This window comes from Anguilla rostrata, unplaced genomic scaffold (genome assembly GCF_018555375.3).
Source record: "Anguilla rostrata isolate EN2019 unplaced genomic scaffold, ASM1855537v3 scaf1138, whole genome shotgun sequence".
NCBI lineage: Eukaryota > Metazoa > Chordata > Actinopteri > Anguilliformes > Anguillidae > Anguilla > Anguilla rostrata.
The window spans coordinates 1-23,922 of record NW_026986469.1 but is presented as its reverse complement, the minus strand read 5'-3'; the positions used below and the strand labels follow the sequence as shown (position 1 = coordinate 23,922).

General features: G+C 42.9%; 2 protein-coding genes across 8 annotated transcripts; both read left to right on the top strand.

The window, feature by feature from the left end:
* Positions 1–2,183: 2,183 nt before the first annotated feature.
* On the top strand, positions 2,184–12,150 carry LOC135247201 (immunoglobulin lambda-1 light chain-like). 5 transcript variants are annotated; one of them, XM_064320518.1, is made up of 4 exons: positions 2,184–2,294; positions 3,527–3,856; positions 10,772–10,801; positions 11,592–12,150. In XM_064320518.1, the coding sequence occupies exons 1-4, from the start codon at positions 2,255–2,257 to the stop codon at positions 11,909–11,911; spliced, it is 720 nt and encodes a 239-aa protein (XP_064176588.1). In that variant the 5' UTR covers positions 2,184–2,254; the 3' UTR covers positions 11,912–12,150. The 5 variants fall into 5 exon arrangements, 4 of the variants coding, with proteins under 4 accessions (XP_064176588.1, XP_064176590.1, XP_064176589.1 ...); XM_064320520.1 differs by lacking the exon at positions 2,184–2,294 and adding an exon at positions 3,395–3,449; XM_064320519.1 differs by lacking the exons at positions 2,184–2,294; positions 3,527–3,856 and adding exons at positions 7,167–7,221; positions 7,308–7,637.
* Positions 12,151–13,381: 1,231 nt separating this feature from the next.
* Positions 13,382–20,090, top strand: LOC135247200 (uncharacterized). Of its 3 annotated transcripts, none has more exons than XM_064320515.1 (7): positions 13,382–13,808; positions 15,301–15,394; positions 16,194–16,281; positions 16,424–16,733; positions 17,259–17,352; positions 17,850–17,937; positions 18,081–20,090. In XM_064320515.1, exons 1-7 carry the CDS (start codon positions 13,784–13,786, stop codon positions 18,543–18,545), a joined length of 1,164 nt encoding a protein of 387 aa, XP_064176585.1. In that variant the 5' UTR covers positions 13,382–13,783; the 3' UTR covers positions 18,546–20,090. The 3 variants fall into 3 exon arrangements, with proteins under 3 accessions (XP_064176585.1, XP_064176584.1, XP_064176583.1); XM_064320514.1 differs by lacking the exon at positions 13,382–13,808 and adding an exon at positions 13,918–14,397; XM_064320513.1 differs by lacking the exon at positions 13,382–13,808 and adding an exon at positions 14,673–14,886.
* Positions 20,091–23,922: the final 3,832 nt, after the last annotated feature.

Here is a 23,922-nt window from a genome sequence, read left to right as displayed (position 1 = left end):
CTTATATTCATCTTTATTTTAGAATGAATGGGCTGCATATGTTTTTACATGTGTTCCTTATTTCCAGGTGTGAATGGAGTGATATTGGTGACACAGAAGCCTCCTGCTCTGTCAGTGAGTAAAAGAGATACGGCCACTATGGACTGTAACCTCGAGACTGTGACTGATACTGGTGCTCGCTGGTACAAGCAGGTTCCAGGAAATGCTCCGCTGTTTGTGCTGTATTTCTACCACTCTTGGGGCTCTTCCACATATGGAGCTGGTTTCTCCTCCAGCCGCTTTACCTCCACAGCCCAGAGTAAAACAGATTATCAGTTAATAATTACTAATGTTGAGGCAGGAGACTCAGCAGTGTATTACTGTCACACATGGGACAGCTCTGCTAAAGAGCACATATCACAGTGATTCACACCATGACAAAAACCTCTGAGCTTCACTTCTGCTTTAAAGCTGCTTGAGAAAGGAGAGAAGATGTGCATTTACTCAAGCTGAACCTGGCTCTCTCAGCCAAGGAGCCATTTCATCTACAGACCAATATTACCAGAGAAAAGCCTCCAGTTGCCAAAGCTGAAGAAAACTATAAGAGAGAAAAATCAAAGGAGTTGATCAGCAAAAATACGCCTGTGACAAACACGCCTGCCACAGGCCACCGAAGTGGCTTTCCAAGGGGCCCTCCTGCACAGAGAGACAGGGAGAAGATGTTCAAATAGTCCACATTTATTTGCAAGGGTTTGGCAAGATGTTACTGCCAAGGAGCAGATGTAAAAACACTGTCATGACAGAGGCTCCCCCATGTGAGTGGGGATGGTAGATTTAACCTGTGCGCACCGATTACCTCACTACGCACAGGTGCAGCCACTCCTGCTCCCGGGTCCAATTAGCCTGGCCAATTATCTAATTAATAACCAATTATCTAAGTAGCCAGGTCTAATTAGCTTGACCCAGGGCAGGTGTGGCTGCTTAAACCAGCCATCCCCACACCACAACGCCAAACAACAACAGTCTGTTAAGTGAACATATGTTTGGCATCTGCCATAACAACACTTTTCACAGTATGTAACTCAACTCAACCAGTCAGCTGCTTATGTACTTCTGTTTATACCTTTCCAACAAGAAAACAAAAATCACTATGTGCGAAGGATGCCAATCATATAGAAATTATTTGTTCTTCTGAAACAACACCCAGCTTGTTACATTTATTTTTAGAATTCAACAGGTGCTCTTGTCCAGAGTGACTTACACAGTTTATACTCTTTTACCATTTATGCATCTGGATATTTACTGAAGCAAATTAGGCTAAGTACCTTAATCAAGGGTACAACATTTCCTCCCTACCTGGGAATCTAACTTACAACTTTGGACTCACAAGCCAAGGTTCTTTACGATTATGCCACACTGCCCTTCCTCCACATAATCTCTGTATTCCTAAAATGTTGTAAAGGATATTCTCTGATTGATAGAAGTCTGCATTACCCAGGCCATACAAAGCTCTCACAAATTACCATGTGCAATTAGGATGTGGTAGAACCGTAGAGGCAGGACACAGACTAACAGAAAATATGTTTCTTTTCCATGAGGACAGTTCTCAGAAAAAAGATGAGCAACCTATCTTTTATTTCATTTGACTTTTCTTAAATTATAGAACAATGTAGGCATTTCACAGAGACTCTTATCCAGTGAGATTTACACAGCCTGCATTCTTCTACATTGAACCCTTTAATACAACTGGATCTCTATTGAAGCATTTCAGGTTCCTGCAGAGCAAATTAACCCAGTCCGATTTATATTGCAAGGCCCAGTTCCTAAACAATCATGCCACACTACCGCTTTCAGTGCGTAGAAATTAATACATTCAATAATTCTTCACTAAGGTAATTGTTGTCTTCTGTCCTCAGGCAATATCCATAATTTCATGATGAAGGTGTTTAAGAAAAAAGAACGACTGGCAGAACTGAAAGTGAATATCTGAAAAACTGAACCTGTGTGAAAGCCACATAAAATAACAGGTAAAATGTGTTGTTCCACTGAAACATAGCTGAAAAATTATTTCCCATATGAGAAACAGAATTACTGGGAAAAAAAAGTTTCTTCTGTTCCTCAAAACCTGTGATTGGCTAAGTGCACAGGTTCCTCCCTCTCCATCATACTGTCTGGCCCCTTATAGCTTGGTCCTGCAGCCTCTCCTCTCCTCACACTCCAACCTGCTCATCTCTCAGCTGGACAGTAAGGGCCATTCACACCACACACTGACAACATGCTGGGGACACTCTGCACTCTCATCACTGTGCTCTCATGTAAGAAACATATTCATTCTTATTTCCATATTTGAACATACAGAATTAAATGTATGTTTCCATTGGTGAGGATGGACTGTTTTGTGTAATGTTTTTAAAAATATTTCATTTTTTCACAGGCGTCAGCAGCCAGAAGGTTTTGACACAGAAACCCTCAGTGCTGAGTGTGAATAAACACCAGAACACCAGTATGGACTGTAATATTGCCCGAGATGAAAAAAAATATGTTTACTGGTACAAGCAGGTTCCAGGCAGTGCTCCTCAGTATGTGCTGCGTTTCCACCACACACTCAACTCTCCTGATAACTATGGAGCTGGGTTCTCCTCCAGCCGCTTTACCTCCACAGCCCAGAGTGAAACAGATTATCAGTTAATAATTACTAATGTGGAGGCAGGAGACTCAGCAGTGTATTACTGTAACACATGGGATGACTCTGCTAAAGACGAGGTATCACAGTGATTCACACCGTGACAAAAACCTCTGAGCCTCACTTCTGCTTTAAAGCTGCTTTAGAAAGGAGAGAACATAAAACTCAGAGCAGGATGTGAATTTATTCAAGCTGAGCCAGGACTTCTCTACCATGTCAGTAACAGCATGAGGCCAAGTCCACAGGTGTCAGAAACCCTTCCTGGAGGGCCAGAGCACATTTTTAAATGAATAAACTTATACTGCTAAATTTTTACTGAAGCAATTCAGGTTCCCACTGAATAACTGAAGCACAGTCTTGGAGTTGAAAGTGAAGTTCCTTAATCATTATGCCACACTACCATGATCAGTAGGTAGCATTTAAAAGATTCAGTAATTTTTCACACAGGTCTTTGTCCTCTTTTTTTCTTGTGTGATACGCATTATTTCATGATGGTGTTGAACAATTAAAATGCATTAATAACTGACTGTACAGTTGACGGCCACTTTGTGGTATAAGGTACACAATTAGAGGGAGCCTTCTTTTGTTCCCCAGAACCTTTGATTGGCTGAGTGCAGAAGCTCCTCCCTCTCCATCTCCCTGACCGACTCCTTATAGTTGGGTGCTACAGCCTGTCCTCTCCTCACACTTCAACCTGCTCATCTCTCAGCTGGACAGTAAGGGCAGTTCACTCAACACACTGACAACATGCTGGGGACACTCTGCACTCTCATCACTGTGCTTTCATGTAAGAAACATATTTATGATTATTTAAAAATTCAAATGTAGCTTTAATGTTTCTTACATGAGCTTTTTATTTTCCAGGTGTGAGTGGAGTGATAGTGGTGACACAGAAGCCTCCTGTTCTGTCAGTGAGTAAAGGAGATACGGCCACTATGGACTGTAACCTCGGGACTGTGAATGATAGTGCTGCTCGCTGGTACAAGCAGGTTCCAGGTGGAGTTCCTCAGTTTGTGCTGTTTTTCTACCATCCAAACAGCGCTCCCACATATGGAGCTGGATTCTCCTCCCCCCGCTTCACATCCAATCATCAGAGTAAATCTGATTATCGATTGATAATTAATAATGTGGAGACAGGAGACTCAGCAGTGTATTACTGTCACACATGGGATGACTCTGCTAAAGAGGATGTATCACAGTGATTCACACCATGACAAAAACCTCTGAGCTTCACTTCTGCTTTAAAGCAGCTTGAGAAAGGAGAGAACTTAAAACTCAGAGCAGGATGTGAATTTATTCAAGCTGAGCCAGGACTTCTCACCCATGTCAGTAACAGCATGAGGCCTCGACCACTGGTGTTAGAAACCCTTCCTGGAGGGCCAGAGCACATGCTGGTTTATTTAAGTCGCTACCTGGCTAAAGAAATCCCTTAAGTTGTTTACTCTGGGCCTTCATTTGCTGCTAATGTGTAGGATATCACTAAATCCTGATAGAGCGTTCTGTCACTCTGAACTGTGTGGCTGCACCTTCACGTCTGCACCTCTTTGTATCACCATGACATGCTGCTCCTCCATCTTCAGACTGAGATTGTAGTTAGAGGAGCAGAGCAAGAATCCTTTAGGATTCTGTCCCCTCCCCCTGACACCCCCACTCCAGGAGTCACACAGAATCCATCAGCATACACACATGGAGGCAGTGACTCACTCTCTGGTGCTCTGTAATGTCTGTTCTACAAACATCTGCAAAGCTTTACTTAGGAGACTCCAAATTAAACAAAGAGAGCAGAGCAGCACCCACCACCATTCACCGCTTCATTTACAGAGTGAACCACTAATAATGTGAGCTGATGCACTAAGTACACAGTATGAAATTTTCTTTCACAGATCAGTTGCATAGTTGAGTCATCCCTTGTGAGTGGTGATGCTCCTCCTCCAGAACAGGCCTCACCTCCTCCCTTACTGTACATTGGACTTCTGTTTAATGGTATTAAATAACATTTTATACATTTAGCAGACATGTTTATCCAGAGCAAATTATTCAGCTCACATTATTTTTTAAATGAATCAATTTATACAGCTTAATATTTACTGAAGCAATTCTGGTTCCCACTGAGTAATTGAAGCACTGTCTTGGAGTTGAAAGTAAAGTTCCTTAATCATTATGCCACACTACCACGATCAGGAGGTAGCATTTAAAAGATTCAATAATTTTTCACACAGGTCTTTGTCCTCTTATTTTCTCGTGTGATACCCATTATTTCATGATGGTGTTGAACAACTACGATGCATTAATAACTGACTGTATAGGTGACAACCACTTTGTGGTATGAGATACACAATTACAGGGAGCCTTCTTTCGTTCCCCAGAACCTTTGATTGGCTGAGTGCAGAAGCTCCTCCCTCTCCATCTCCCTGATCGACTCCTTATAGCTGGGTTCTGAAGCCTCTCCTCTCCTCACATTCCAACCTGCTCATCTCTCAGCTGGACAGTAAGGGCCGTTCACACCACACACTGACAACATGCTGGGGACACTCTGCACTCTCATCACTGTGCTCTCATGTAAGAATCGATATTCATAATTATGTTAAAATTCAAATGTAACTTTAATGTTTATTACATGAGCTTTTTATTTCCTAGGTGCGAGTGGAGTGACAGTGGTGACACAGAAGCCTCCTGTTCTTTCAGTGAGTAAAGGAGATACGGCCACTATGGACTGTAACCTCGGGACGGTGACTGGTCATGCTGCTCGCTGGTACAAGCAGGTTCCAGGTGGAGTTCCTCAGTTTGTGCTGTATTTCCACCTCACTCACAGCTCTCCCACCTTGGGAGCTGGATTCTCCTCCAGTCACTTCACTTCTAAATGTCAGACTAATTCTGACTGTCAGTTAATAATTAGTAACGTGGAGGCAGCTGACTCAGCAATTTATTACTGTAGCTCATGGGACAACGAGCATGTAACACAGTGATTCACCTCATGACAAAAAACTCTGATCTTCATTTTTGCTCTATAGCTGCTTCATAAAGGAGAGAACATCACACTCAGAGCAGGATGTAAATTCACTCAAGCTGAGCCAGGACTTCTCAACCATGTCAGTATCAGCATGAGGCCCAGACCACAGGTGTAGTCTCTCTTGGATGGCCACAGTGCCTGCTAGCTTTTGGTGTGTTCCACAACCAATGATTTAAAGTCACTGCCTGGCTAAGGAATCCGCATAACTTGTTCTTTCAGCCTTCATTGGTGGCTAATGTATGAGATATTACAAAATCCTGATATAGCACTCTGTAACTCTGAACTGTGTGGATGTACTCCAAGTTGCATTTCTTAGCATCACCACCACATGCTGAATCAGCAGCTCTAGAGCCTCTTGGGGCAAATGCTGCTCCCCCATCTTCAGACAGAGATTGTAGTTAGAGGAGAAGAGCAGGAATCCTACAGGATTGTGTCCCCTCCCCCCTGACACTCCCACACCAGGAGTCGCTCACGGAGGTAGTGAGTCACTCTGGTGCTCTGTAGTGTCTGTACTCCAGATGTTTGCAAAGCTTTACTTAGGAGACTCCAAATTAAACAGTAAAAGCAGAGCAGCACCCATCGCCATTCACCACTTCATGTACAGGGTGAACTACTAATAATGTGAGCTGGTGCTCACATAATATCTTCGCAACATGGTATCTTTATTTACAAAATAGTTTTATAGCAGAGTCATCACTTGAGTATAGAGATGCCCCTCATCCAAATCAGGCCCCACCTCCTCCCTTACTGCTCATTTTAAAAGCCCAGGTAGATCATTTAATCAGCTAAATCTGAGAGCCATTTCAACTGTAGAGGCAAAAGACAGTTCTCAGAAAAAATATGAGCCACTTATCTATTACTTCATTTCGCTTTTCTTAAATGACGATGCAGAACAATGTAGGCATTTCACAGAGACTCTTGTCCAGTGAGATTTACACAGCCTGCATTCTTCTACATTGAACCTTTTAATACAACTAGATATCCATGGAAGCATTTCAGGTTCCCAACGAGTAATTGAACCCAGTCTTATTTATATTTCAAGGTCCAGTTCCTAAACCATTATGCCACCCTACCACGATCAGTGCATATAATCTAATACATTCAATAATTATTCACTGAGGTTATTGTTGTCTCCTGTCCTCAGGCAATATCCATAATTCCATGATGAAGGTGTTTAAGAAAAAATAGCGACTTGCAGAACTGAAAGTGAATATCTGAAAACTGAACCTGTGTGAAAGCCACATAAAACAACAGGTAAAATGTGTTCTTGCTTTTTTCCACTGAAACATAACTGACAACTACTTTCCCATATGAGAAACAGAATTACTGGGAAAAAAAGGTTATTTTGTTCCTAAAAACCTGTGATTGGCTGAGTGCACAGGCTCCTCCCTCTCCATCGTACTGACTGGCCCCTTATAGCTGGGTCCTGCAGCTTCTCCTCTCCTCACACTCCAACCTGCTCATCTCTCAGCTGGATAGTAAGGGCCGTTCACACCACACACTGACAACATGCTGGGGACACTCTGCACTCTCGTCACTGTGCTCTCATGTAAGAATCTGCTACTCACTGATTTAATTTCAAATTTTGTGCATATGTTGATCACATAACAACATAAATCATTTTTTACTTTCCAGGTGTGAGTGGAGCAACAGTGGTGACACAGAAGCCTCCTGTTCTGTCAGTGAGTAAAGGAGATACGGCCACTATGAACTGTAACCTTGGGACTGTGAGTGATCGTGGTGCACGCTGGTACAAGCAGGTTCCAGGTGGAGTTCCTCAGTTTGTGCTGTTTTTCTACCATCCAAACAGCGCTCCCACATATGGAGCTGGTTTCTCCTCCCCCCGCTTCACTTCCAATCATCAGAGTAAATCTGATTATCGATTGATAATTAATACTGTAGAGGCAGGAGACTCAGCAGTGTATTACTGCACCACATGGGATGACACTGCTAAAGAGTGGGTATCACAGTGATTCACACCATGACAAAAACCTCTGAGGTTCACTTCTGCTTTAAAGCTGCTTGAGAAAGAAGAAAACTTAAAACTCAGAGCAGGATGTGAATTTATTCAAGCTGAGCCAGGACTTCTCAACCATGTCAGTAACAGCATGAGGCCTAGTCCACAGGTGTTAGAAACCCGTCTTGGAGGGCCAGAGCACATGCTGGTTTATTTAAGTTGCTACCTGGCTAAAGAAATCCCTTAAGTTGTTTACTCTGGGCCTTCATTTGCTGCTAATGTGTAGGATATCCCTAAATCCTGATACAGCGTTCTGTGAATCTGAACTGTGTGGCTGCACCTTCACGTGTGCAACTCTTTGTATCACCATGACATGCTGTTCCTCTATCTCCATACAGAGATTGTCTGAAGATTGTCACCTCAGTGATGTGCCCAAATAAATTGCAATCACAGCTTTATTTCCCAGTGAGGGAATGCCTGCTGATTGGATGTACGATCCCCATCATCTCATCACCTCTGTATGAGTCCTCAGGTCAGCACTATTAATATGAGATGAGCTCCCAGTTTAATGTAATGTGGGCAAGTAAACATAGACTGTCTTTTAATAGGCTGCAAATTTACAAGCTGTTTATCATATTTTGTCATTTCCGCAAAATTATTTTATTCATAAGCATTTACATTTTCTATAGTATTTTTGGTCGCTGTCCTGTGTATTATTTTGAAATGACTTTACCTCTGCCTTTCTATATCCATGTGAACCCTTGTCTTGCTATTGTCTGTCGTTGGGAGCTCAGAAGCTTGCCTTTTTCCATCTCCCTGACCGACAGCTCAATTATGTTTTTTTGTCCTTTAATGCAAATGCTGCTTTTAATTATTATATTTTTGTGTATGGATATTCTGTTCAAGAATAAGGAAGGAGTTTCTTTTTTGCCTTGTGTTACAAATCAGAAAAGAACTGTGACATGCTGTTTGCGATTCAGCTGGTTTGGTATTTTTGGGTTTTCTCTTGTGCCGAAAAATGTGAGGAGAGTGACTGAGTATGGTCTAATCTTTGTCTCTAGAAAGGTCTTCTACGCCATGTTTTATTTGAATTGAGTAACTCTGATTGGTTGAGTGCAGATGCTCCTCCCTCTCCATCTCCCTGACTGGCCCCTTATAGTTGGGTGCTGCAGCCTCTCCTCTCCTCACACTCCAACTTGCTCATCTCTCAGCTGGACAGTAAGGGCCATTTACACCATACACTGACAACATGCTGGGGACACTCTGCACTCTCATCACTGTGCTCTCATGTAAGAAACATTCATTCTCATTTCCGTATTTGAACTTAGAAACTTAAATATGTGTTTGCCTTTGGTGATGATGGGCTGTTTTGTGTAATATTTTTAAAACATCTCATTTTTTTCTTTCACAGGTGTCAGCGGCCAGAAGGTTTTGACACAGAAACCCTCAGTGCTGAGTGTGAATAAACACCAGAACACCAGTATGGACTGTAATATTGCCCGAGATGAAAAGTATTATGTTTCATGGTACAAGCAGGTTCCAGGCAGTGCTCCTCAGTATGTGCTGCGTTTCTACCACTCTCACAGCTCTCCTAATAACTATGGAGCTGGGTTCTCCTCCAGCCGCTTTACCTCCACAGCCCAGAGTAAAACAGATTATCAGTTAATAATTACTAATGTGGAGGCAGGAGACTCAGCAGTGTATTACTGTAACACATGGGATAACTCTACTAAAGAGGAGGTATCACAGTGATTCACACCATGACAAAAACCTCTGAGCTTCACTTCTGCTTTAAAGCTGCTTCAATAACCCCATAGAAGTTGAGAAGTTGAGAAGTTGAGTCTCTCTGTGCTGGAAACAATTTCCTCAGTGAATAACTAAGAATGTACAGTAGTATTTCTTCCTCAATACACAAATATACTGTATATTCTATATGCATTAACTTACACAACAGGCCCCCAAACTGGCACAGAAGTGTATATTATCAAAGAAAAAGTTCAAAATAATTTGATTCTCATAATTTAATAACAACTCATTGTACAAAAATGACAACCAAAACTATTGTGTGTATTTGTAACATACCATGCCTGGAACAATTTTTCTTTCCAATTGTAGATTCAGTCCAGATTGCTGTATGCATATTTCCCCAGCTCTGACTGCACATATCTGAAGCCTGATTAAAATGCTGCAGGTCTGGGTTGTCTATAATGATGTCACTCACTCCGGCTATAGTTTCAGGGAGACTGGTTTCATTAAAAATTATATTTTATATTATTCAGTTATACCCATATATACAGTAAGTAAAGAGCCTATTCAGTTGGGAAAATTGCAACTGGACTACATTTCATTATATGATACCTTTTATGTCCTGATAATAAAGCACTTTACACTGAAAGGACTGAATTGACCTTAATCTCCACTAATGTGTGGGATCCACAGGGGTGATGCATGACAGCCATAGTGCGATGGTTGTCAGGTGAGGTGGACAGGGAGGGACAATTGGGCCAGTTAAAGAATCAATCACCTGGTCTGGTTTAATAAGCAATCAGAGGGTTCACCAAAAATGGAAACATTATTTCACTGAATGACTCTTTTCTAGAGATTAAATGAATGAGATTATAAAATCCATCAGCTGTTATCAGGGCCATGCAAGTCAGTGCAGAGAGCATTAGAGGGGCAGGAGGTCCAAGTGAAGAAAGGGCCACACCAGACCAGCTGTGCTGTAGAGATTTACCTGTGGGATCTGTTAGGGAGCTACAGCTGTGCTGTAGAGATTTACCTGTGGGATCTGTTAGAGACCCTCAGCTGTGCTGCAGAGATTTACCTGTGGGATCTGTTAGGGAGCCTCAGCTGTGCTGTAGAGATTTACCTGTGGGATCTGTTAGGGAGCTCCAGCTGTCCTGTATAGGATGACATGGGGGTTCTAATCGGGAAGAACAGATGTGCTATACAGATTTATATTTTGATTCTGTCTGGGTATTGCAGATGTGCTGTCCATATTTACATGGTTCTGACAGGAATTACAGATGTGCTGTCAGCATTCAGATTTGTGTCCACAGTGTGTTTCAGTTCCCTCTTGCTGTGCTCAAACTGAGCTGAGGTTTTTGTACGGGGGTGTACATCATCTGTATCACTGTGGTATTTGGCCAAGGCACCAAGCTGATTGTCACTGGTAAGTCTCTTTTCATTTCTTTGCAAACTTGTTGAAATATGCAGTTTTCCATGCCATTGTGTTGTTCTGTCTGACATCAATTTTTGGATTTTAAATAAGGCTTAAGATTTTTTCAAATGTAGCGTTGTTTACATCTTTTTCAATTCAATGCTGAGATACAAATCCCATGCTTCATGTCTGAAATTTTTTTTCTCTGTGGGTTTCAATTTATGAACAATTTCATATTCAAAGAATATTTTTGCTTCGTTTGGAATCCTGGTATTGTTTTTTGCTAAATTATTTTTGAGAAAAATGTAATATTCTGTAATATTTTACTGAGAAATTTTATTTAAAACTGACATGTTATATTTGCTTTAATACAGGGCAAGTAATTGTCCTTTAACTCAATAATATATACACCTTTAATGAACTTCCCATTTTTCATCGTAACACCTAAATTATCTATTGATTTTGCGTTGAACACAAAGTCTATTAAGCCATTAAGCCTCAAAATGTAAAATCACTGACAGATTTATTTGAAATATTAATATTTATATTGTCAGTCAAAATTTGGTGCAAATGACGTGATAGGCATGACAGTAACAGAAAATCAGTCGATTTTTAACTCCGTTTAAAGGCGGTGGAAATAAATAAAAAAATCACTGGGATGTTACACGGCAAAGGTTGTTTGGATCCGTAAGCGTTTTTTCGAATAGCACTTTTATTTCTACATAATGCGCGATACATATATTTGCTGGACAAAATATGAGCACCCTTTCAATGAACCCGATATCTTATTTCTCTTTTTCAGATTCTTCTCTTGCTGCGCCTACCCTCTCTCTCCTGCCTCCATCCAGCGAGGAGCTGAAGAGAAATAAAGCCACGCTGGTGTGCCTGGCGCAGATGTCTGTTGGGTTCGCTGATGTCAGCTGGACATCGGACGGGAAACCAGTTACCGGCGGGGTTTTTACCGGCACCGCCGAACAGAAACCCGACAAAACCTTCGGTTTGAGCAGCTTCTTAACCATCACGCCCTCCGAATGGATTACCGACCGCGTCTTTACCTGTAAAGTATCTTCCGCGTCTAAAACCTCAGAGAAAAGTATCAAAAAGTCTGACTGCAGCGAGTAAACTTCGTGCTTTCCCGTATCAAACGTTTGATCTCGCGTTGTATCTGCAGTAATCTCGCTATAGACTATAGGCTTAATAAATGTAAGTGAATTGTTTTTAAAATAACATTAGTACACTTTCGAGATTAAATGTTGGTTATTCCATGCGTTTATTTGTGGATTGAGTTTTTCCCCCTGTATGCTTGCATTGTGCCGCGATTAAGTAGAAATCATTGCATTAAAATATTGCATTAAAATGCTGATGTGTGTCTGTGTCTTCTTGATAAAACTAGAGTAAAGACGTACTGATACTGACATTATCAATCAGCACAGTTGATCTAATTTACCAGTGTCTATATGATGTCTGTCCAGAAAAAAAGAACAGGAGAACAACAGAAAATTTTTCTTTACACATGGCTCAAACCCAAACCCAACACCATGCGTTCCCAGCAATGCTGTCACGTTGCTATAACATTATGGAAATGTTGTGATAATGCTGTGTGTGTTGGCCTTGGAGTTGGCTGATTGAAGCGGTTTGTGTTGTAAGCCCTGCATATCCTGCAGGGGGCAACAGATAGACAGCTACTGAAACTGAAAGACACCTGCTGGATTTATAGCGCCATGCAAATGAGGGAGTTATTTCAGCTCCTTTCACGGCTCAGAGGGACAGCCCTGTGTCTGCTTATAGACCTGCAGGTGTGAGGAGGGCTCTACCAGACTGCACATGATGACATTTCAGTGTCAGTTGCATACAGCCTATGATGGTGCTTTCAGTTACAGGAATGTACGGGAAATGGAGATTGCTGTAAATAAGATTCTCTGAATGTTCATCTTATCTTGCAGTAAGTTCTAACATCTGCGAAAGCAGAGTCACGTGAAAGCTACCTGGTGACATAATGCAGCCCACAATGCTTCTTTGTGCTTCCCTTCCTGTGTATTTCAAATCATTGTGGTTTCAAATATGGCTAGAACATATGCCTACCTCTAATTTGGTAAAAACAGATGGAAGTCAACATGAACCATGGCACTTTCCAACATCTTTGTGATATGATTTTGAGCAGAATCCCCTGATTCCCACAGCACGACCTCTGAACCTTAGTGAGCAGTCAACCTGACATTTAAATATACTTCAACCTGCTTTCAAGGATAGCATCCCTCCCAGAAGATATTCAATCAATCAATCAAATGTTATTCATATATCACATTTTACAAAGAAATTGTCGCAAATATAGACTTCATAGCATACCCTGGCCTAAACCGTGACACAGCAAGCCAGGAAAGCATTCCATCGATGACATATTGGAAGAAACCAAGGGAATATGTATCCCCCCCCCCCCCCCCCCCCTCCCCTAGGGAATATGTATCCCCACCTCCTGCCTCCCCAATATTCAGTAGGATAATTTTCTGATGATGTTTTTTTTTTCTCATAAGGGCAGCCCACTGCTTTTCTTTTATCTTCTGTAGTAGTATCCCCCCATCCTACAGGTGGCGCTGTAGCGCTGCTACACTGTGACTATCGGGTCACCGAGCTAAAGGTGGTGTTTTGCCCACCCCTAGCAACTTTTTCCCTCAAAAAGGACCTAGCCACAAACGCCACTTTAAAAATGTAATTTCACACTTTTTGCAGTATTCCTGACGGCGTAATTTGTAGTCATGGGACTCATTCCAATCGTTTATTATATCCGTGATCCGTCCTCGCCTCCTCGGTCCTTTGCTTGATTCGAAAATTCATCGAGGTCCGCCATCTTTAAGGACACTGCGATTCGGCGGAGCGAGCTCAGGGGCGAGGAGACTTCAGCAAGGATACATTGCAAGTGCAGTCTTTACAGAAGCCTTTTTTCGGAACGTGTCTCTTATAAATATTCCACCTCTCCACATTGTAACAATTTGAAACATGGCGGGAACACCCCTGTACAAATGTAAGTGCTTACCGTTGTTTTCCGTTTATTATAAAGCACTTTAAGTTAATACATAACGACACACATTATTTAGGACTAACAAAAGCCACGTCTAGTCATGAAAAAGAGAATTAAAACATTGTAGTTATTTGTAAGCATATTCCTCTTTCTTGTTTCCCATATCGTTCGTTAACTTACTGCATATTTAACACAACCTTCCATGCTTAACGTTAACCACAATCCCCGTCAAAATCATGTTTAATTTCACCGTATGCTATAGGCTAGGCGATACAATACGGTGAAATCACGTATCCTATGTTCATCTTGTCGAATGCATGCAGAAAGTAACTCTAAGCATGTTCTCACCTGCAGCAGTTTAAACATAAACGTGCAAGCTGCCTTGCGTTCAGAGCTTGGGCGGGGCCATCCTGACATACCTGTATGAGAAGGATGATAAATAGCCCAATTCGAAAATCCAATGCATGCTGCCAAGTGATTATGAGTTTTATGTAGGCTACAGTTAATTTTGTAAGAACGTCTGATAATACTAATAGGCGACTGCTCCGTCTCTTTATAATGAAATATGTCTCTTTCATTAGGCTGCCAGCAGGTAACTAACTACTCTTTGTAACCGCTACAGTAGCCTACATTAACAATACAATCTTGACTCGACGAATGTTCTTAAATAAACGGTGTTCTGTAACGAGGATATATAAGCCTACACATGTACCGGCAATAACGCACGCCAACAAAGGAAGCAAATAGCACATTTAACAATCGTCATAATGAATACGTGGCCAAACCAGAGACTGTAAAAAGGGCCAAACAAGTGGTGGTGGTGGGTGGGAGGGGGTCACGCTTGGAACAGCCCCTTTAAAGATACGGTGCATTTAACGTCAGCTCTGATTTAAAGTAGCCTATATATTGTTTTTTTGCACGATGGTATTTGTCAACATGAATGAAACATTGTTTTTCGTGATGTACGCCTGCGTTAATGTCTATGTTTGGGTACTCCGGGGCCCCGTGGCTGCGCCGCTTCCAGGACCTGCTAATTTCGCTTCTGATTCACTTCTGATTCAAAACCTTTATTTCCTCACTTGTACGCCTGATAATAACGCAATTTAAACGTATTTATGCATTTTTGCTGTCTTTCATCGATGCAATCAATCTATTTTAGCCTATAGCATCTTTTCCCATACGTATTTCATGGCTGAAAAATGGGCTTGTGAAACGCGGTTGACACATGCCGTTGTGATGTGGAACTATTGTGGGCGGCAGTGTAGGACAAAGAGTTCGAGTCCCCACTAGGACACTGCCGTTGTACCCTTGAGCAAGATACTTAAGCTGCATTGCTTCAGTATATATCCAGCTGTATAAATGGATGCAATGTAAATGCTAATTATAAAGTTGTGCAAGTCGCTCTGGATAAGAGCGTCTGCTAAATGCCTGTAATGTCCATAGAAGCATTACCGGTTGCCCTTCACTTATCGGTCTGTAATGTCATTTCTTACAGGGACAGATGAGGAAACCGTCAGACTCATTCGCCTGAGGGCTGAAAATGATAACCTCTTCACGGGGAAGAGGCACGCAGCCGGAAAAGCATGGAAGTGAGTCATGAGTAAATTTCTATAGTCCATGATAATGTAATCTGCAACTGGAAGATTTTGCACACAAAAACTGGCAATAAACAAAACAAAAGGCTAATTTCAGATTAACTTACAGGACCACATCACTGTCCATATTGGATATGCTTGCAAATGTGCTTATATTTAATATCTGGCTTGTTGTTCCCAGTTTATCACCATAAGATATAAATAAAGAATTATATGTAGATATCCCCGTAGTTGCAGGGCACTGCAGTGCTTCCATGTTATGAGCATTTGCTCATGAAAAATGAGTATGTGGTTAAATCATTTAGGAGCACATCTACTAATTGAGATGCATTAGTGTGCTCCTAAATTTTGGAACTTAAGAGCACATGTGCTCATTGGGAAAAAAAATCCTTGAGTTGTTAGTTTGCTCCTAATAAAAACACGACTACTTTGTTATAATCATTAGTCTTGTTTGGAGAAATTTGAACAACAAAGTGAGACTCCGTGTGGGGCTAGTCTTTATTTACAGAGCACTGATAGTTCACTTGCAACCTTCTGTGAGGTGTTCCTACATGTCATGGGCTAATGTTGACGGAATCAATCCTCTGTACTGTGATCCGTGTCCTGGTTTGGACCATGTTAAAGTAGTCAATTGTATGCAAATGATAACTTCTGACATCCCTAATTTAAGTGTGATAAGAGGCATGCCTGCCCTTGTAAATGGCCAACACATAAACGTGATATGACGTGGCTGTAATTATTGTAGGGCACTTGGGTATGGCATGTTGAATTGTACTGTTTTTTTTTTTATCAGGGAAATTCTCCGGCAGATGGGCCTGCAGGGCCGGGTGAGCCATGCACAAGCCGCTAAAAAATGGGACAACCTGAAGCGGAAGTATAAGGTGAGGATAAATTAGCGATAAGTGTTTGGTGCTGTGTGTTTTTTCCCTTTGCGTGTTTCTAGGGGCTTTTACATAATGAAACACATTTACTCCTGTTCAGTGGGCTCACGGCGCACCTGCACCCTTGCTTCTTTCCTTGTAGGAACTCCGGAGCTCTGCAGCGGAGACGGGGACGGACAGGGGAGAGTCCACAGCAGCCACAGCAGCCACCTGGCCGTGCTTTTCTGCGATGCACGAGGCCATCGGCGGGGGGGAGCCTGTCGATCTTCTCGTCCCGACGGACTTGCGTGTTGCAGAAAACCCGGCACACGTGGCTGACGAGGCCTCGGACGCTGGCGGCTCCTCCCCTTGTGGATCTGTGACGGCCACTCATAGCCAGACGTGTGTGAAGACGGAGGAGGAGGAGGAGGAGGAGGAGGGGGAGGCCACACAGCCCTTTTGTCATCACTCGTGTACGACTGAGAAATAATAACGATGTCATTTCTACGTATTTGTGTGCATTAGCCTTCTTCTACTGATGCTGTTCATATGTTTTATGCGTCGTCGGAATAAGGGCAAAAGTCGCACGCATAGCTACAAGGCTCTCGAGTCGAAAAAGAAAACGTTGAGAGTGCAAATCCCAAGCTCGCGAGCAAAACGACAACAACAAAAAAGAACCACGAGTGTAAAACAAAAGGCTGCGAGGAAAAAAAAAATAACAGCGCTCGTGAATCTTAAGATCGCAGGAGGAAAAAACAAAAACAGCAGTGGACGCGCAACAAGGGCTTTGGGCGTGCAAGTGGGCTTTTTCTCGCACACTGGACTCTGAGCGCTCGCGTTGTTTTTTTTCCTCTGCGCGTGTTGTTTTTAGTTTTGGCAGTCCTCCTCGCACGCAAGTTTTACGTTTGGCAATCCCCCGCGTGCTGTTGTGAGTTAGAGCTGCACACAGGTGGTACAGGTCCAGGCTACTTACAGGTTTGTAATGTCATTTCTTACAGGGACACATTTTCAAACCTTCAGACTCATTCGGCTGAGGTCTGAAAATGACCACCGCTTCACGGGGAAGAGGCATACAGCCAAAAAAGCATGGAAGTGAGTCATGAGTATATTCCAATAGTGCAGCATAATGTCATCCGCAACTGAAAGGTTTTGGACAGAAAAACTGTCAATAAGTCCAAGAAAATATTAATTTCAGACGTACTTGAAAGATCGTGTCACCCTATATTGGATATGCTTCCCTATATGCTTATATTTAGTATGTGACTTGGTGTTCCCAATTTATGATAATCACAATAAGATATCCATAAGGAGTGTAGATTGATCCCTGTAGTTGTCAGGTTGCTCTGAAAATTACAGTTACTTTGTCATTGTAGTCAATGGCTTTTTTGGAGGAATTTGAAGGACAAAGTGAGACAGGGTCTGCGGGGTTAGTCTTTATTTACGGAGCACTGATGTTTCACTTAGGACCTTGTGTGATGTCTTGTTCTACATGTCACAGGCTAGTGCTGACAGAGTCACTCCTCTGCACTCTAATTTATTGATGGGTACTTGGGTGTGGCATGTTGACTTGTACTGTTCTGTTTTATCAGGGAAATTCTTCAGCAGATGGGCCTACAGAGCCAGGTGAGCCCTGCGCAAGCTGCAAAAAAGTGGGATAATATGAAGCGGAAGTATAAGGTGAGGATAAATTAGCGATAAGTGTTTGGTGCTGTGTGTTTTTCCTTTGCGTGCTTTTAGGGGCTTTTACATAATGAAACAACACATTTATTCCTGTTCAGTGGGCTCATGGCGCACCTGCACCCTTGCTTCTTTCCTTGTAGGAACTCCGGAGCTCTGCATCGGGGACGGGGACGGACAGGGGAGAGGCCACAGCAGCCACTTGGCCGTGGTTTACTGCGATGCACGAGGCTGTCGACAGGGGTGAATCTGTCAACTTGGCACATGTGGCTGATGAGACCTCGGATGCTGGTGGCTCCTCTCCTTCTGGATCTGTGACGGCCACTGGTAGCGTGGTGTGTGTAGAGGTGGGGGAGGAAGTGGTTGAGGAGGAGGAGGAGGAGGAGGAGATGGACGACGACGATGCACAGCCTGACTCGAGTGGCACAGACGATGAGCCATGTACCTTCGCCTGTCCCCCACCCCCCAAAAGAAGAAGGACCTGTCAGGCAGCCATTTTAGAGTTCCTCAAGGAGGAGGCCGCCAAAGAGGAAGAGCGTTTCAGGGCCGCACAGGAGACCACAAATAGATTCCTGGACCTTTTTGAGCGATTGATCAACAAACTGTAAATAGTTGACATAACCAAAATAAGATTTACAATACGATGGCCTTATTGTATGTTGCCGTGCTCGCTCAGTTCCACAGGACACTCACGTGGAGCGGTGTTGCCCCGCCAGGCAATCTCACCAGCCATGTCCGCTTCATTCCCCCCCTCTCTGGACATGGTGGAGCCACACCACTGTCACTGACAATCCTCCATGGGCTCAAGGGATATCCCCACTGTCAGATGTTATGGTTGAGGTGCCTCAACAACTTTGTTAGGTATCCTGGCTCTGTCCATGACTCCAGAGTGTTGAAGAACAGAAGGATCTTCAAGGTCATGTTCAGCAGCTGCAACAGTTGCACAGCACTGACTGTGGGTGCGAAGGTGTGGTCCATCTCCAGAGCCTTGGAGGTCAGGCACCTACAGCATATCTTCAGCATGCCAAAGGCCTGCTCTGTTATGTCAGCCTTGGCATGGTGGTGGTTGAAGCGGCTCTGTACCCTCCCTTTCAGTGGCTCCTGATATGGGGTGATGATGGCCACAGGGTGGTTGATGCAGGGGTAGCCTCCATCCTTCACAAGAATCCTGGAGGTGGGGTGGAAAATATGGACAAAATTAACAGTGTGATAATCATCACTGCATTATATAGCTATGAACGTGTTGGGTTATTTGCTGAAGTTGTCAAATTCACATGGTAAGAGGTCACATCTTTATTCAGATTGAATCAAATTGATATAGACTGTACTGTTTTGGTTGACCAAACTCCTATAATTTTCTTATAAAAAAAGTCAATTATTTTACATGCCATGTAGTGACTGATTTTGTTCAGACCTCACCCATTTTCACACGTGACAGTTGAGAAGCATGATGTCTCGATATGAGAATTGTGTGACAGTGTGATTATATGGAGAGATGTTGAACAATTTTCACTTGCCCTGACCCTTCATGTGCAGCCCTACCTGCAGGAGGGTACTGAGTCTTTGTGTAGATCCGTCCTTTTTAGATCCTCGTCCTTCAAGACCCTGGCGTTTTGAAAGGAGCCAGGATACTCCACAAAGGTGTTGAGGAACCTGCCTTTTCCGTCGCATACTACCTGCATCTGTATGAATGGGATGAGCTTCCTATTGGGGGCGTCTTGATGCGGACATGGCAGCTGCCGATGGCACCCACACACTTGGAAAAACACTTAACTGTTGGTCTACTGTGCAAGCCATTGACCAGCCTGAAGTTGGGCAGCCAAACAACCTCCTGGCAAAGGGCAGCAATCTGGTTTATTCCGGTGTCAAAGTCCAGTCGTCACACGTGGTCTTGGATATCTCAAAGGCCTTCCACACTACAGTGTGTAGGCCAAACTGTGGGCAAGCAAATACGGTTGTCAGGATCCTTATGTAGTGTGGCCAGCTATGTGTCCCCTCATGTGGCAGTAACTGGATGAAGAACAGTAGTCTGCTATGATTTCCAGGTCCTCTGTAAAATTGAGCTGCAGACCTGGCACAGTGCCATTTATTTTTGCATAATGCCCTACTGGTGGATTGTCAGCCTTCAAAAAAAAATAAAGAAATGAAAAACATGAAGCATGTGTGTGCATGTGTAGAGGGTGTAGCTCGGCTAGTTCGCTAGTGAAGCACAGTAAAGGTGCGATGAAGCGAAGGCCTCATAGCAGGTTTCCGTGACAATCATCTCTGACTAGTAAGGAGTGAGAGGCTCGGGTTCAAACCCCAAATCGGTCTTAGGCAAATCTGTAACTTGTTGATTACACATGTAGCCAACAGTTTACAGAAGTTTACATCAAAACCCTGCAATGTAAACTTTGTGTGGGCAAATGTGTTGGGTAAATGTTACATGTAAATTGCACAATGGTGTAGATTTGTAGCGTTGTTTTGGTGATTTCTTTTTATTTTGTACTGGACTGTGAATGTTCTTTTTCTTTTAGGTGCATGTTTTTGTTAGGTTTTCAGTCACAGTAGGAAACCTGTGGAAGACTCACCATTTCTTTTCATTGGGAGAAAGATGACTATTTGTGGCAGGCTAGGGCTAGTAGTATTCTGTAGGCCCTGCTTTTGCCCTGATCTGTTTTGTCCAGGATGTTGGGGGAAATCTTTTATGCTTTGGGCACAAGGTACTTCGTGTTGTGCTGAAATTCGTGTTGTCCTTGTTTTTGTATTGGGGTGGATATGGGACGTAACCGTGAGGACAGTGAAAATGAGTCCACCAATTTGTGGAAAAATGGAATGTACTGACAGCACTTGATTTAGTTTGTCAGGGGCGGTTGGTCAGTTTTGCTGCATGGAGCGACTGGCCAATAGATGACAGAGTAGAGACAGAAATGTGTAACTCAGACCTGTGTCAAATACGTATTTGTTTTGGATTCAAAAACATCTGGGTGCCCGATTTATTCTGTGAAGATTACACAGCTGTTATTGTCACACTGCTATAATTTATGAAAATGTTACATAACATTGTTGGCTGTGGAGGGGGCTGCTTGAATGAGCTGGTGCTGCCGGTGCAGCCAAGCTGATCCTGCAGAGGGCGACAGAGACACACCTGCAGGGTTTAAACACGTTATTTATAGCACCATGCAAATGTGGGAGTGATTTTAGCTCCTTTCACAGCTCAGAGGGACAGCCCCGTGTCTGCTTATAGACCTGCAGGTGTGAGGAGGGGTGAACCAGACTGCACATAATGTTAATGTATCATTGTAATCATTTGACAGAAATGAATGGCAATGAGAGATAAGCATGAACAATGTTCTTTCAATTCTTATATTCTCCTGCTGAAATTCAAAGCCATACATGTTGTGTACTGACAGCTGAATGTGTGAGAGTATAACAAGTGTGAAGACCCTGAATATAACATTGAGTAGCAGAGATGATTTAATTCATATCACTTTGTATTATTGTTGCATTGCAACGATGCATTGCATTGAGATTATTGGGCTCACTCCTGCCTGCTGTTGCTGACTCCACGATTGTGAGTGGGAGAGTCTCATTAGCATCAGTCCCTGAGCTCCTTTTTAAACAGGAGGGACTGTGAGCAGAGAGGATGGACAGTGCACACACAGCTTTTACACTTCTGGGGAGCCACCAGCTGATTGGATAAGAATTCTTTAGCCGTCTTAAATGTTCTGTAGGCTGTGAAATGAATTCTGTCACCACGTTAATATTGATGGATGATGGTGGGAAGAATCCTTAGTGGCTGTGATTGGCTGAGTGCAGAAGCTCCTCCCTTTCCATCTCCCAGACTGTCCCCTTATAGTTGGGTCCTGCAGCTTCTCCTCTCCTCACACTCCAACCTCTCAGCCCATCTCTCAGCTGGACAGTAAGGGCCATTCACACCACACACTGACAACATGCTGGGGACACTCTGCACTCTCATGACTGTGCTCTCGTGTAAGGGACATGCATATATTTATACTTATTTCAAAATTAAAATGTATCTTAATTTTTTCTTACATGAGCTTTTTATTTCACAGGTGTGAGTGGAGTGACAGTGGTGACACAGAAGCCTCCTGTTCTGACAGTGAGTAAAGGAGATACGGCCACTATGGACTGTAACCTCGGGACTGATAATTCTGCTCGCTGGTACAAGCAGGTTCCAGGTGGAGCTCCTCAGTTTGTGCTGTATTTCTACCACTATTCGAGCTCTCCTAGCTATGGAGCTGGTTTCTCCTCCCCCCGCTTCAATTCCAATCATCAGAGTAAATCTGATTATCGATTAATAATCAATACTGTGGAGGCAGGAGACTCAGCAGTGTATTACTGTCACACATGGGACAACTCTGCTAAAGAGGACGTATCACAGTGATTCACACCATGACAAAAACCTCTGAGCTTCACTTCTGCTTTTACTCAAGCTGAAGCAGAATCTCTCAGCCATGGAGCCATTTCAGAGCAATGTTAGCAGAGAAAAGTCTCAGTTTGCCAAAACTGAATAAAATTACAAGCACCAAAATCAAGTGACTCAATCAGGAAAAAGACGCCAAACAACAACAGTCAGTAAAATGATCTTATGTATGGCATCTGCAGTGACAGCACTGTACACAACTCAGTCTAACCAGTCAGCTCATGAGGTGTTTCTGTATATTAATGCTATATCTCCCCAGAAGAAAGCATAAACCCCCACCTGCTTACAGGGCCAATCACATGTACATCTCTAGTTCCTCTGGCACAGAACCCAATACAGTACATGATATTTTTACTGAAGCGATTCAATTGAAGTAACTTGCTCAATGGTACAATAGTAGTACCCTCCCGAGGAATACAACTACTTATGAAACAAAACCCAGCAAATTGTATTTTAATTTAAGGCATTCACCACATTCTGTTGTCCAGAGCAACTTGCACAACTTAATGCCTTTTCATACAATCCATTTACACATCTGAATATATATTGAAGCAATCTAGGCGATGTATCATGTACAATGTTGTAAAGAACATTCATTGATAAAAACATGCCTTACCCAGGGTACACAAAGCTCTCACTAATTGCCTTGACCAATAAAAGATGGTTCAAGACATAACACCAACACACATGACTTAATAACTAAGGGCTCCATCAAAACAATTTCCTAGTTAATTACATTAATACATAATGTCAATATTCCTTCAGACATAAGGTTCTGACTCAGGCTACAATATGTTCCCATATGTTCACACATGCCTATTGATTGTATAACTCTATAGAGATGTGCATGATTTCTTATCTGCAATAAGACTTACAAACTCTGCTGAGAGCCACTGATTGGCTGAACACTTCTTTAGGGAAACTATGATTGGCTGAGTGCACAGGCTATTCCCTTTATAGCCAGTATCACAGTTTCTCCTCACACTCCAAACTGCTCCTCTCTCAGCTGGACAGTAAGGGCCGTTCACACCACACACTGACAACATGCTGGGGACACTCTGCACTCTCATCACTGTGCTCTCATGTAAGGGACATTCATATATTTATACTTATTTCAAAATTAAAATGTATCTTAATTTTTTCTTACATTAGCTTTTTATTTCCCAGGTGTGAGTGGAGTGACAGTGGTGACACAGAAGCCTCCTGTTCTGTCAGTGAGTAAAGGAGATACGGCCACTATGGACTGTAACCTCGGGACTGTGACTGGCAGTGCTGCTCGCTGGTACAAGCAGGTTCCAGGTGGAGCTCCTCAGTATGTGCTGCGTTTCTATCACTCTTGGACCTCTCCCAAATATGGAGCTGATTTTTCCTCCCCCCGCTTCAATTCTACTCATCAGAGTACATCTGATTATCGATTAATAATTAATACTGTGGAGGCAGGAGACTCAGCAGTGTATTACTGTCAAACGTGGGACAGCTCTGCGAGTGAGATCGTATCACAGTGATTCACACCATGACAAAAACCTCTGAGCTTCACTTCTGCTTTTACTCAAGCTGAA

What these genes read in the sequence shown, in the direction of transcription:
- LOC135247201 (XM_064320521.1), top strand. Translation starts at nt 8,879, where the DNA reads ATGCTGGGGACACTCTGCACTCTCATCACTGTGCTCTCAT. An exon ending in TCTCATCACTGTGCTCTCAT is followed by an intron (nt 8,919 to 9,040) that starts GTAAGAAACATT and finishes TTTCTTTCACAG; the next exon opens with GTGTCAGCGGCCAGAAGGTT. An exon ending in AACTCTACTAAAGAGGAGGT is followed by an intron (nt 9,372 to 10,763) that starts ATCACAGTGATT and finishes CATCTGTATCAC; the next exon opens with TGTGGTATTTGGCCAAGGCA.
- LOC135247200 (XM_064320513.1), top strand. Translation starts at nt 14,727, where the DNA reads ATGGTATTTGTCAACATGAATGAAACATTGTTTTTCGTGATGTACGCC. An exon ending in AAACCTTTATTTCCTCACTT is followed by an intron (nt 14,887 to 15,300) that starts GTACGCCTGATA and finishes CATTTCTTACAG; the next exon opens with GGACAGATGAGGAAACCGTC. An exon ending in GCCCTTTTGTCATCACTCGT is followed by an intron (nt 16,734 to 17,258) that starts GTACGACTGAGA and finishes CATTTCTTACAG; the next exon opens with GGACACATTTTCAAACCTTC.